The 15,035-nt window shown below is 36.5% G+C and overlaps 1 protein-coding gene across 1 annotated transcript; it reads left to right on the top strand.

The window, feature by feature from the left end:
- Positions 1 to 9,146: 9,146 nt before the first annotated feature.
- Positions 9,147 to 14,674, top strand: LOC107770673 (putative phospholipid-transporting ATPase 5). The gene is made up of 11 exons (XM_016590004.2): positions 9,147 to 9,626; positions 9,708 to 11,164; positions 11,256 to 11,366; positions 11,447 to 11,723; positions 12,174 to 12,262; positions 12,389 to 12,473; positions 12,584 to 12,793; positions 12,894 to 13,019; positions 13,108 to 13,206; positions 13,309 to 13,500; positions 13,786 to 14,674. Exons 1-11 carry the CDS (start codon positions 9,198 to 9,200, stop codon positions 14,431 to 14,433), a joined length of 3,723 nt encoding a protein of 1,240 aa, XP_016445490.1. The 5' UTR covers positions 9,147 to 9,197; the 3' UTR covers positions 14,434 to 14,674.
- The last annotated feature ends 361 nt before the right edge of the window (positions 14,675 to 15,035 follow it).

Genomic DNA, 15,035 nt, shown 5'->3' with positions numbered 1-15,035 from the left:
AGTAATTTGATACAATTTATTTTGGGTGCAGTAAAAGTACAACAACACTTTTTACATCTATTATCACTCTATCACTATGTGTCAAGTGGTGGCAGGGAGAGTGGTTTCAGCTCCTTATTGTTATGTGAGAACAAATAAAAAGTGAAAATAAGCTTACACGTAACTTTTTGTTCCAACAACTAACATGATCATGTTGAGATTTTATTTTTAAGATGTAATATTCTTAAAATGAGGATGAATGGGAAATGGAGGGAAAATAAAATTTTGAGTAAAATTTTAAGTTTCCCCCTCTTAACAATGAGACATTGTCCCATATTGGAAGTGGAAGACATTTTTGGTGGGTATATATATAATTGCTCTTCTTGTAGCTCTTAAAGAGTTAAGAAGAAAGCAAGCCTCGCGCCGTCGTCGTCGCTCGCTCGGCTCGGCTTCGGCTTCGGCTTCGGCTTCGGATTTGGTATATACTCCTTCGTTCTGCATTGGTTTTTAACTTCAAACAAAGCAACTGTAAGTGTGATTTGCTACCGAACTTTGTGTTCGCCGAAACACTGGGGTTTGAAGTACCGCTACACCAGTGTGTTATTCGTTCTATCCTGGGAGAAAATAATCCATTACCTTGGGTACTAGGAGGGGATTAAATTCCTTAAGGAAACACTGTGAATTCAGTGGGCTCGAATTTATTATTATTGTTTCATTACGTTAACTTATATTTTGCAGAATTAATATTTACAAATACAGCAATATTGACCGGGAATAACAATCTTAAGGAATTTAATATTTATTTCTGTACTTGTGTTATTCTTATTATTCTGCAAACTAAAACCTTTGTGGTTTGTGTACTCCCGTTTTGGAGAGTTAAGCCTTCGTGGCGTTTTGTTGGATATTAAAATCTACGTGATTTTTACTCCAGTTTGAAAACGTGTATTAAACGTTTGTTTGTGTCATTCTTTTACAGAAAAGATGATGACTGAAAACGAAAACCAAGCTGTTCCGATGGCGACTGCCAACGCAACGACAAGCCGAACACCGGCGTTGGCACCGGCAGAAAAACCCGGAAAATTTTCCGGGATTGATTTCAAACGCTGGCAGCAGAAGATGTTCTTCTACTTAACTACGTTATGTCTACAGAAGTTCATCAAGGAAGATGTTCCTGATCTGCCGGATAAAACTCCAGATAATGAACACTTTCTCGTGATTGAAGCGTGGAAGCATTCTGATTTTTTATGCAAGAATTATATTCTTAGCGGACTGGATGATAATCTGTATAATGTATACAGTAGCATGGAGACATCCAAAGAATTGTGGAATGCGCTTGAAAAGAAATATAAGACTGAAGATGCCGGGATGAAGAAATTCGTTGCCGCAAAATTTCTGGACTACAAAATGATAGATAGCAAGTCTGTTATTACTCAAGTTCAGAAATTTCAAGTGATTATTCATGATCTACTTGCTGAAGGTCTTGTAATCAACGAAGCATTCCAAGTAGCAGCAATGATTGAGAAGTTGCCTCCGTTGTGGAAGGACTTCAAAAATTATTTGAAACACAAACGAAAGAAAATGTCCCTTGAAGATCTCATTGTTCGGTTGAGAATCGAAGAGGACAATAAAGCTGCTGAAAGGAGAGGCCGTGGAAATTCAACAATAATGGGAGCAAATATTGTTGAAGCTAACAAAAAGAGGAAGAAGGCTTCTGGTCCGAAATACAACCCAAGCAAGAAGCGGTTCAGTGAAAACTGCTACAACTGTGGGAAAACCGGACACAAATCTACGGAGTGTCGTGCTCCGAAGAAAGACAAGAAAAGGGGTCAAGCAAACATGGTAGTAAACCATGATGATGTTGATAACTTGTGTGCCATGCTCTCTGAATGTAACTTGGTGGGAAATCCTAAACTGTGGTGGTTTGATTCAGGAGCCACTCGCCATGTTTGTGCAGTTAGAGAGGCTTTTGCTACCTATGCTCTTGCTGAACCCGGAGAGACAGTTTATATGGGAAATGCTTCAACAGCAAAAGTTGAAGGATATGGGAAGGTATTTCTAAAAATGACTTCTGGCAAGGTCATGACTTTGAACAATGTCCTTCATGTTCCCGAAATGAGAAAGAATTTAGTCTCTACTGGACTTCTTGTTAAGCACGGTTTTAAGTGCGTTTTTGTATCCAACAAGGTTGTAATTAGTAAGAATGGAATATTTGTGGGAAAAGGTTACCTCACCGAGGGCCTTTTCAATCTAAATGTAATGGTTGTTGAAAATAATAATAATATTTCAGCTTCTTCTTACTTACTTGAGTCAAATGATTTATGGCATGTACGTTTGGGTCATGTCAATTATAAAACCTTGCGGAAAATGATTAACTTGAAAGTACTGCCCAAGTTTGAATGCGAAAAATCAAAATGTCAAATATGTGTGGAATCTAAGTATGTTAAACATCCTTATAAGTCAGTTGAAAGGAATTCAAATCCTTTAGACTTAATTCACACAGATATTTGTGACATGAAGTCAATACCATCTCGCGGTGGAAAGAAGTATTTCATAACTTTTATTGACGATGGTACTCGATATTGCTATGTTTACTTACTGAATAGTAAAGATGAAGCAATAGACGCATTCAGGCAATACAAAAATGAAGTTGAAACGCAACTTAACAAGAAAGAAAAAATGATAAGAAGTGATAGGGGTGGTGAATATGAATCTCCTTTTGAAGAAATATGTTTAGAATATGGAATTATTCATCAAACAACAGCCCCTTACACGCCCCAATCTAATGGGATTGCGGAAAGAAAGAATCGCACATTAAAGGAGATGATGAATGCGTTGTTGATAAGTTCTGGTTTGCCACAGAACTTGTGGGGGAAGCCATTCTTACGGCTAATCGAATATTAAATCGAGTGCCCCATAGCAAAACACAATCCATTCCTTATGAACAATGGAAAGGAAGGAAGCCCAACTTGAATTATTTTAAAGTGTGGGGGTATTTGGCAAAAGTGCAAGTTCCTAAACCCAAAAGGGTAAAGATAGGACCGAAAATCGTTGATTGTGTTTTCATAGGATATGCGACAAATAGTAAAGCATATCGATTTCTGGTTCATAAATCAGAAAATCCCGACATTCATAATAATACGGTTATAGAATCAGATAATGCTGAATTTTTTGAAAATATATATCCGTATAAAAAGGAATGTGAGTCGTTTGGTGAAGGATCTAAACGACCTCGGGAAGAAACAAAAGAAAGTACATGTAATCAGGAGAATCCAAGACGTAGTAAACGTCAAAGAACGTCTACTTCATTTGGACCAGATTTTGTGACTTTCTTATTGGAGAATGAGCCTCAAACATTTAAAGAAGCTATGACTTCTTCGGAATCATTGTTTTGAAAAGAGGCAGTCAATAGTGAAATAGAATCCATATTGAACAACCATACATGGGAATTGGTTGATCTTCCTCCTGGAAATAAACCTTTGGGTTCTAAATGGATTTTTAAGAGAAAAATCAAAGATGATGGCACTATTGATAAATTCAAGGCAAGGCTCGTAGTCAAAGGGTATAGACAACGAGAAGGTCTAGACTACTTTGATACATACTCTCCAGTTACAAGAATTACGTCCATACGGATGTTAGTAGCATTAGCTGCAGTGTATGGTCTTGAAATTCATCAAATGGATGTTAAGACGGCCTTCTTAAATGGAGAGTTGGAGGAAGAAATTTACATGGAACAACCTGAAGGGTTTGTGGTTCCAGGTAAAGAAAAGAAGGTATATAGACTTGTTAAGTCTCTTTACGGACTAAAACAAGCACCCAAACAATGGCATGCGAAATTTGACCAAATAATGTTGTCAAATGGTTTTAAGATAAATGAATGTGATAAATGCGTGTATATTAAAAATATTCCAAATCACATAGTCATTGTTTGCCTATATGTGGATGATATGTTGATAATGAGTAATGACATTGCCAACATAAATGCTACTAAGCGTATGCTCAATAGCAAGTTTGATATGAAAGACTTGGGAGTTGCTGATTTAATTCTGGGAATTAAGATCAATAAGACTCCTCAAGGTCTGGCATTGTCACAATCTCATTATATTAAGACAGTACTTGAAAAATTCAAGCACTTGGGCTTTAAAGTTGCAAAGACTCCAATTGACGTGAATCTTGCATTAGCAAAGAACAAAGGCCAAAGCATATCACAATTGGATTATGCTCGTGTATTGGGATGCTTAATGTATATCATGAATTGTACACGACCAGACATAGCTTGTGCTATAAGTAAACTGAGTCGATATACGAGCAATCCAGGCCAATCTTATTGGATGGCAATGAAATGAGTTTTGGGATATTTAGAACATACCCAGAACTTTGAATTGCACTACAATAATTTTCCTGCGGTGATTGAGGGATACTGTGATACAAATTGGATCACCGGTTCAACTGATTCTAAGTCCACGAGTGGATATGTATTCACTATTGGTGGAGGAGCGGTATCTTGGAAGTCATCCAAACAAACATGTATTGCCCGCTCTACAATGGAGGCTGAATTCATAGCCTTAGATAAAGCCGGTGAAGAAGCTGAATGGCTCCGGAATTTCTTGGAAGACATTTCATTTTGGCCCAAACCGTTGGCACCAATATGCATACATTGTGATAGTTAAGCGGCAATTGGAAGGGCTGGGAGCGTCATGTATAACGGTAAATCTCGTCATATACGACGAAGACATAAAACCGTTAGGCAATTACTCTCTAGAGGAATTATCACAATTGACTATGTAAAGTCAAGTGATAATGTGTCGGATCCACTTACAAAAGGCCTAACTAGAGAGGTAGTTGAGAAATCATCAAGGGGAATGGGGCTATGGCCGAGAACAAGTCATTGTGGCGGTAACTCTACCTAGAAGACTGGAGATCCCAAGATCTAGGTTCAAAGAGATCAAACAAAGTTATTAATGACGGTTCAACATTGTCAAATAAAATTTTAGTCCATTCTCGTAATGAGACAATGTTCAGTACCAAGGATAAAGCATTAAGGCTTTTTAATGATTTCTAAATTTGATACGGGGTATATCAAATAGTGTATCTACAGGATGACACGTTTAGGAATCACCTATTTAAGTGTGAAGTGTGAGCCGCTTCAAGGAGAACTTTGTAAGGCCAGTTCTCTACGCACTTATGAAACCAGGCGGTGTTCATGGCTGAAACGAACACAACAATAAGAACCAAAGACGGTTAAGGGTTGATTGTGTGACTTATGGTTGTCTAGGTATACACCAAAGATCGACGGTTCAAAGATATCAAATCTACCGATTGACCGAGTATATCCGACATAAGTTTACTACGGAAAGTTCAAAGGGAAACCTACTTATCCAGATGCAATTAATCCTTGCTTGTAAATCACACAGTTTTTCATGCATACTTCCGTGATATAGCCATTCCCCATTCATGTGGGGGATTGTTGAGGTTTTATTTTTAAGATGTAATATTCTTAAAATGAGGATGAATGGGAAATGGAGGGAAAATAAAATTTTGAGTAAAATTTTAAGTTTCCCCCTCTTAACAATGAGACATTGTCCCATATTGGAAGTGGAAGACATTTTTGGTGGGTATATATATAATTGCTCTTCTTGTAGCTCTTAAAGAGTTAAGAAGAAAGCAAGCCCCGCGCCGTCATCGTCGCTCGCTCGCTCGGCTCGGCTTCGACTACGGCTACGGCTACGGCTTCGGCTTCGGCTTCGGATTTGGATTTGGATTTGGTCAAATGATCGATTGATTGATTAATTTTTTGGACCAAATTTATTTGTTAATAGTAAATATTAACGTAAGATTATCCGTATTTGTAACGGATATTTTCCAATCCGTGTATTGATAATTTGGCAGCCGGATAATGGTCTTCCCACCATGAAGTGCTTGCTCCACAAACATGTAATGCTTGCTCCACCATGAAGGGTGGACGTTTGGTCTTGCACTCCTTCTTGGCTGCTATATATATGAGCAGCAAATGTTGAAGAAAGATACTCAACTCAACATACAATTCGCTCAACAAATTGGCTATACATTGCACTCCTTCCTCTCAGAACTTCCATACGTTTTTCTGAGTATATACTCCTTCGTTCTGCATTGTTTTTAACTTCAAACAAAGCAACTGTAAGTGTGATTTGCTACCGAACTTTGTGTTCGCCGAAACACTGGGGTTTGAAGTACCGCTACACCAGTGTGTTATTCGTTCTATCCTGGGAGGAAATAATCCATTACCTTGGGTACTAGGAGGGGATTAAATTCCTTAAGGAAACACTGTGAATTCAGTGGGCTCGAATTTATTATTATTGTTTCATTACGTTAACTTATATTTTGCAGAATTAATATTTACAAATACAGCAATATTGACCGGGAATAACAGATCATATATAATGATATTTGTAAGGACTATGTTTTTAATTTTTAATGTATTTTGTTTTTTGTTTCTCTCATTTCTTTGTTCTTCTTATTTGTTTAGATCATTGGATCTAGCTCAAAAGAAATAAATTAGATCAATTTTGTTACGTAGCTGGCCGAAAAAAATGGATTCCCAAAAATGCCCGAGTAAAATAAAAAAAAAGTTTTAATTAACCTAAAATAAAATACCCCATGTTTAAAATTTAAAATTATATTTACAACGGTAGTTAGGTTGTACATGGATCGGGTTAGTTCGATTTTTATCAAAATCAAACCAAACCAACTATATTGGCTTAGATTGGTTCGGTTTTGCGGGTTATTTTATTACATGAATATTATTTCAATTTTACTTTGTTAAATTTTTACTAAGTAAATATATGTTTAGTAAAAATTGAAAAAATTGACAAATATATGCTCTATTAACATATTCTTATGAGGAAATTTTCTTAGTAACATATAATACTTATTTTTTTAGTCGTCTGACAATAATTTTTCGTTGATGTACACTTTCACGGTTAACTGAATTTAATAATTAAACATAAAAATCAATGTGATACCTATATAATGATATATTCTATTTAATTTTAAATTATCGAAATATCACTTCAAATCCAAAAAAGATATAAGAATATAATAGATCTTGACATATGAATATGGAAGAACAAATTAAAGAAATTGATGCATTTTTCGGTTCGGTTTGTACAATTCTAGTGATAGTTTAGCCTTTTGTATGCTCATGCGCAGCAATAGATAAGAGGAACAAAGAAATGATAACTTAAGAGTAGCTGTTTTTAGTTTAGTTCACAAAACTTGGAAGTTGGAACTATATATGTGTATAGCAGTTCACTGAATTAAATATTTGTTTGTCTTCTAAAACCTAGTAGTATTAATCTCAGGACTTAAAACTTAAAAGCAACAATTTTCACGTTTTTAATCTAGATGCATTGACAGTTGCGTTAAAAAATTCACATTTCTTTAAAAGATTAACATTATTTAATTTGTAGATCCGTGAACTATGGCTTCTGCAATGCATAACAACCCAAGTGGCTGTCTGAATTTTGAAATCCGAATAATGTATTGCAGATTCAGTTTTTCTCCTTTAAGAAATAAATGTCGTCCAACTTTTCTAATGTAATTTAATTAGTTTCACTTCTTGAGAATATATATATGTATATATATATATATATATATATATATATATTGTAAACTAGGGAACCCGCCACCGCATTTCTTGAGGTACATTATGGATAGACCCCGCTTCAATGCAATAGCTTTCATCAAACCACACTGAAGAAATAAATCGCATTAGGCAAGTTCCGTGCGACGAACTCATCCGAAAAAGTATGCGGGGGGTTTCGAACCTGCGATCTCTATTTGGGGATCTCCTGCTCAACCAACTCGACCACCCTTGCATATTTTGAAATGAAATATCTACTTTTTTTCTTGAGCCTTGCTACCTCCCACCAACACAAGTATCATCAACTTATTCATTAAGGCTTAATCAAATAAGAAAAAATCACTTAATAATTTTTTGTTTTTATTGAAATTTAAAGTTAAACATCATGATTCTCCACTTACTTTATTGACTAATACCATTATGTGCCATTTAGAAGTGAAGTATCTCTTTAAAAGCAAAATGATGCTGATCAAGCTAAATTTTCATTAAAAGAGTTTTTTAAAGCCATAGGTTAATATTCTGCAAATCAATTCAAATTGAATATTTTAAATTGTTTGATTATTTCATCTAAATTCTCAACAAATGTCTTGTAATACTTAGAAAGTCAACTTTTTACATCTCTAACCAAAACATAAAAGGAAGAACATGTAAAACCATTGCTCACGCTAACAATGGGAATCTGTGTTTCCTTCTAAGATTATCTCTAAAATAAAACAGAAAGAAGAAGAAAAAAAAAGAAAATTTGCTTAGGGAATATCATCAACCAGCTGAGTCCAAAACTGCAAATACTAAGTTTTTAAGTAGAAATGGTTTTTATTAAAGGCCTGCTTGATCCAAAGCACAAAGTGTTTATAATTTTAGGTCATTTGGCAGTTGAAGATTGTCTTTTCTTAAGTGAGAAGCCGGAGAGTGCTCAAGCAACAACGTGGTCTATACAAAATACCTTAAGCAACAGACAAGTAAAAGAAACTTCCTTTCTTGAGATTGCCGTCTGTATATATAAAAAAGCTTGACCAAGTCTTAATTTTCCAGTTCTGACATTAAAAAAATAGAGAAAAGGTAAAGAAGAAGGATAAGAACATGGTTTTTTGCTGCCTGTCCTGCAATTTAACTAATTGCAAACATAGTCCTTGGAATATTGTGCCTCTAACACATTAACCTTGATTATAATTATAAACAAGATATATAGTCTTTGTCAATTTATTTAGGATTTAAGTAGTTGGTAACTGCCTTATTTTTTAAGGTTGCCTCTAATTATATTTTAAGTGAACCTTATAATGTAAAAAAGTATTTACACGGAGTGAATATAATTTAAACTCATGTATTAACTCTTTAAACCATATTCTTATCCTTTCTCCATCACTCATGCTTTGGTGAAAATTAGTTGCATCATAGTGTGAAAATTTAATCATTTTCAACATTTAATGGTAAAATAGTAACATTTTATGACAAATAGAGGGTGAAAGTTATAATTAAGTAATATTTCAAGGATCAACAAGGCAATTTTCCCATACAGATTTTAGTTAAAGTTCATGTGTTCTAGTTGAATATCAAACATTGGAGTGTCAAATCTCTAGCACATTTTTCTCCATTTCCTAAAATGGCAGCAGGAAGAAAGAAACAGAAAGTAAAATGGAGCAAACTCTACACATTCTCATGTTTGCATCCTCAAACTAATGAAGGTGATCCTGCTTCTTTTGCTGGTGCACCATCAGCTCAAAGTTTTATTGGGCAGCCAGGTTTTTCCAGGGTGGTTTTCTGCAATGATCCACATTGCCACAAACTCAAACCATACAACTATCCTAACAACTATGTTGCCACAACTAAATACAACATTGTCACCTTCTTTCCTATAGCACTTTTCGAGCAGTTTCGTCGTGTTGCCAATCTGTATTTCTTGTTAGCTGCTGTTCTTTCTGTCACTTCTTTGGCTCCCTTTACTCCTGTTAGTGTCATTTCTCCTCTTGTTTTCGTCGTTGGGATTAGTATGCTCAAGGAGGCAATGGAGGATTGGAATAGATTCTTGCAGGTAACTCCAAACTTCTATATAGTAAGCACTACTAATGTTTATTTATATTGTCATATCTTGTTGATGAAAATGATATTGCAGGACTTGAAGGTGAATGCAAGAAAAGTGAAGGTTCACATAGGAAATGGAGAATTCATGGAAAGAGCCTGGAAAGAAGTATATGTGGGAGATGTTATAAAAGTAAACAAGAATGAGTATTTTCCAAGTGATCTTCTATTGCTTTCTTCAAGCTATGAAGATGGTCTTTGTTATGTTGAGACTATGAATCTAGATGGTGAGACTAATCTGAAAGTTAAGAGAAGCTTGGAAGCCACACTTAGCCTAGATTCAGATGAACAATTCAGTAAGTTTTTAGCCACAGTTCGTTGCGAGGATCCAAATCCAAACCTTTATACATTTGTAGGAAATTTGGAGTTTGAAAATGAATCTCATCCTTTGTCTCCATCTCAAATTCTTTTAAGGGATTCAAAGCTCCGAAACACTGACTATATCTATGGGGTTGTGGTCTTTAGTGGACCGGATACAAAGGCTGTGAGGAACTCCACAAGGTCACCATCTAAACGTAGTCGAGTAGAGAGGAAGATGGATCATGTAATTTATGTCCTCTTTACCATGCTCATTTTGATATCGATAATATCCTCTATCGGTTCAACTATATTCACAAACTCTGAGGCTGTTAAATGGTATTACCTTGAGTTGAAAAGAGCTTCTGATTCATCTTTTGATCCATCAAAGCCGGTTGTATCGTGCTTGTTACAATTCATAAGGGCTTTAGTGTTGTATGGCTACTTGATACCGATTTCTTTATATGTTTCGATTGAAGTTGTCAAAGTTCTACAAGCTATGCTCATCAATAAGGACCAGAAGATGTATGATGATGTAACAGATAAAGCAGTTGAGGCTAGAACTTCGAATTTAAATGAGGAGCTTGGACAGGTGGAAATGATTCTGACTGACAAAACAGGCACATTAACTTGTAACCAAATGGAATTCAGGAAATGTTCAATTGAAGGGATTTCATATGGTGGTGAAATCACTGAAATTGATCTTGCAGCCTCGAGAAGAATGGACATTGAGGTGGAGAGATATCGGTTCAGTCTAGGTGGATATGATTCCACTGCTCGAAGCCTAGAGATGTTTGAGTTTTCAATGGCTGATCCAGCAGCAGAGAAGATGGTCCTTGGTTTGGATCAAGGAATGGAGAAACCAAATACTACAACATTAAGAAATTCTGTTCAAGAAAGAGACTCGGTTATTAAGGGATTCAATTTCAAGGATGATCGACTAACGGACAAAATGTGGATTAATCGATCTAATGTATCAGATATGATGATGTTTTTTCGCGTCATGGCTCTATGTCATACTGGCATTCCTGTTGAAGATGAGAAAAGTGATAGACTGAAATACGAGGCAGAGTCTCCGGAGGAAGTAGCCTTTCTGATAGCTGCACAAGAGTTTGGATTCAAGTTCTGTCATAGAACTCAGTCTGTGATGGCTGTTCAAGAACTTGACCCCTCTTCTGGAATGGATGTTAAGAGGTGACTTTCAACTATTTTAATTCAATTTCATCTCCTCTTCTTTCAATTCTCCATTCATTTTTTTCTCATTCCTTATGCTAATCGCTTATAGGGAATACAAGCTTTTGAATCTGTTAGAGTTCAACAGCTCTAGGAAAAGGATGTCAGTGATAGTGAGAAATCAAAATGGAGACATCTTTCTCCTTTGCAAAGGGGCTGACAAGTAAGACGTAATTGCATACGTTACATCAGATTGTTATTAGTTTTTCTAGTCTATTTCTAAGTCTGTCCCTTGTTCTGCAGTGTTATTTTTGATAGACTCGCAGATAATGGTAGGACATATCAGCAAGCGACAAGTGTGCATCTTTCAAACTATGCAGAAGATGGCTTGAGAACCTTGCTTTTTGCATACAAGAAAATCAATTCAGATGAGTATGAGAAGTGGAGCTCAGTATTTACAAAAGCCAAGGCCACTATAGGTCCAGAAAGAGAGGAGCTACTAGAAAATGCCTCCGAAATGATTGAGAAAGATTTGCTCCTACTAGGTGCAGTTGCAATAGAAGATAAGCTACAAAAAGGGGTGAGCTCTCTATTCCTTTATTCTGCTTCCATAAACGCTGAGCTAATTTCACAAATCATCTTTGGTGCTTTCTTGATTAGCAAATCAATATGCAATTTGTCCTTTTAGCCGAAAACTTAAAGAGTGCAACATTTTGGACAAAGACACTGATATAGCATCACATGACAGTCTAGAGGGAAAAGTCGAAAAGCAATATTTGCCGGCAACAGCCTTCTCTAACATCCTATGACAAGCTTGCTTTTCCTCATTCCCTCATTTGGTTGCCACTCCTCCAATATCCTCTTAATTGGCACAAGGAAAGATGAGAAAGCTAGTGTCATGGAGGGGGACAAGGAGGAGGTGTTGGCCAAAAGCATAACTCTAATCTGCTGCATTGAAGACATTAATGTATCCCTTGGAATTAATGTATCCCTTAGAGCTGGAAAATGATTCTGCACTGACTTCTTTCAGGTTCCTGAGTGCATAGACAAACTTGCACAAGCCGGATTGAAGATCTGGCTGCTGACAGGAGATAAAAAAGAAACAGCAGTTAACATTGGGTGAGAACTTACTTTCTTCTTCGGATAGCAAAAGTACGCAGCTTTTGAAATATTATCTATTACTATTAAAAGAATCTAAAGGTAGCACAGAGAAAGGTCACTCACTAGCTAAGTGAAATCTTGCAGGTTTGCTTGCAGCTTACTTCGGCATGACATGAACCAAGTTCATTTGACTCTAAGCAAAGAAGCTGAGTCGAAAAATATTGTGAAGGTGACAACAAAGTATCATTTTCTTGGAACAGAAAAAAGACTGATGCACTGAATACGTATAGAAAATTGAATTGGAATTAAGGTAGTCAACTTTTTTTTCTAGTTTTTCAGGTCATGAGAGAAGATATATTGTGTCAGATTGAAAGATCTTATCAGATGGTCATTCAAGAAGACAGAAAGGATCGGCCTTTTGCCTTGATAGTGGATGGAAAAGCTCTTGAAATCGCCTTGAGTGATGACATAAGAGACCAGCTTCTAAAACTAGCTGTTAGATGTGATTCTGTCATATGCTGCAGAGTTTCTCCCAAACAAAAAGCTCTTGTATGTCACTGTTTTTTATGCTTAGGGCAGCCTAATGACTTTTTCTCATATTCATGCTTTAATACACAATTTTATATAAGTTTCTGACTAGATTTTCTAGATCACGAGGTTGGTTAAGCAACATACTGGCAAGACAACGTTGGCTATAGGCGATGGAGCAAATGATGTAGGCATGATTCAAGAAGCAGATATTGGCGTTGGAATCAGTGGCATGGAAGGAATGCAGGTAAATGCTTTCTATCCTTAATTTCTACAGTTATTGAAGCCTAATTTTCTTACTAACTTCTAATTCTGCTGATTACTGAGGTTTGCAGGCTGTTATGGCAAGTGACTTCTCAATGCCTCAATTTTGTTTCCTGGAGCGCCTACTTATAGTCCACGGTCACTGGTGTTACAAGAGGATATCCAAGCTGGTGAGAAAATAATCTTTCTTTTAATCCAAGACAGACAAATTTTCTCCATCCTTAAATCTCAGTGTACTAATAAGAATTTTGTTCCTCATTCTGATGCTGCAGATTCTATATTTTGTCTACAAGAACATCACTTTTGGCCTCACATTGTTCTTCTATGACATCCTCACCACTTCCTCAGGCCAGGTTCTGTTTGATGATTGGTACATCGTCATCTTCAACGTCTTTTTGACATCCTTGCCTGTGATCTCCTTGGGTGTGCTGGAACAGGATGTTTCATCTGAAGTCTGTCTTAAGGTAAAAAAAAAACAAGAACTTACCCGATCCACCCCCGCCCCCTCCTAATTGTTACCATTATACATTATGAAAGTCTTAACTCAGTTAGTTGCACCCCTAGGAAACAAAGACTTCATGTGTAAGTCAGACACTAACAAATACATTATATCACACATCTGAAAATCCAACATGATGTATTCGTGTTCGTGATACTTAGGCTGCACATAATATAGGTACTATAATTCCTTCCAATGGTTTTTCAACAATATCCTAATCACTCTCTTTTCATGTTTGTTATTCGAGAAGTTTCCAACCCTTTATCAGCAAGGACCAAAAAATATCTGTTTCAGCTGGAAACGAATCATCGGATGGATACTAAATGCCTCACTTACATCACTAGCAATCTTTGCAATCAACATTTATGCACTTTCCCCAGCTGCATTCACAGAAAGAGGAAAAGTGGCAGATATTGGACACATTGGTGCAGTTATCTACACTTGCATAATATGGACAGTGAACTGCCAAATCGCGCTAATAATCAACCATTTCACTTGGATAAGCCATTTACTCATATGGGGTAGCATCATTTGCTGGTACATATTCTTGTTCTTGTATGGTGTGCTACCACCACACCATTCTAAAACTGGATTTCACCTCTTAACTGAAGCCATTGGCCCTACAGCAGTGTACTGGATTGTCACATTGCTAGCTGTTGTAACATCACTACTTCCATATTTCATTCACATTATTATTCAGAGATCATTCTTCCCAATGGATGATCATTTGATCCAAGAAATGGAGCATTTTAGAATGGATATTATCGATGGTCCGATGTGGTTGAAAGAGCAGCAGAAATCCAAGGAGAAGACTAAAGTTGGATTTTCTGCTAGAGTTGATGCCAAGATTAGACAGTTGAAGGAACAGTTGCACAGGAAGAAAAACATCAATCTATAAGTCCTGTTACAAAATTATAAATCAGTGGAAATCAACTCTGAGTACGCTCATAAATATAGGTTTTAGTTCTATTAAGGACTTTATATTATTTAGCAAGCTCTAAAGTGATGATAGAAAGAGGTTTAGTGTAAATTTAGAGATATATGCTTTGCTATACATGTAATTTTTGTATTCCAAATGTTCTTTTTTCCCCAATGGAGATGAAACATGAATAAAATGGTGGGCTTAGCAGCATTTTTAGTAGGGCTCATACCGGCTCTGAGACAAAGCTTTGTAGGAGCAGACTATTCCTGTAAACATCTTTTGTTTAAACCTTAAGAAAACGAAGAAGTAAAAAGGTTCACACAGGGTTTGGGAAAGAGCGGCGGCACTGCAAGGAATGTGATGTCGACAACCTTCCACGGTTCGAACCCTTAACCTAGTTGTTGGAGCTGAGCTCCAACTATGAGAATTTGCTTTTTATCTTTCTCGTAGCGCTTTGATCAAATAGGGGATCAGACCAGTCCTGATATTTTAACTAGTCGTTAATGGTCGGCTTAATTAGTACCCCTTCGGTATGTGTTGCGAACACTTTCATACTCGAAAACGAAACCCTTTCTCTA

The sequence above is a fragment of the Nicotiana tabacum genome, chromosome 17 (assembly GCF_000715075.1).
Source record: "Nicotiana tabacum cultivar K326 chromosome 17, ASM71507v2, whole genome shotgun sequence".
Lineage (NCBI taxonomy): Eukaryota > Viridiplantae > Streptophyta > Magnoliopsida > Solanales > Solanaceae > Nicotiana > Nicotiana tabacum.
Note: the sequence above shows the minus strand (reverse complement) of the source record. Positions and strands in the feature narration are given on the sequence as shown.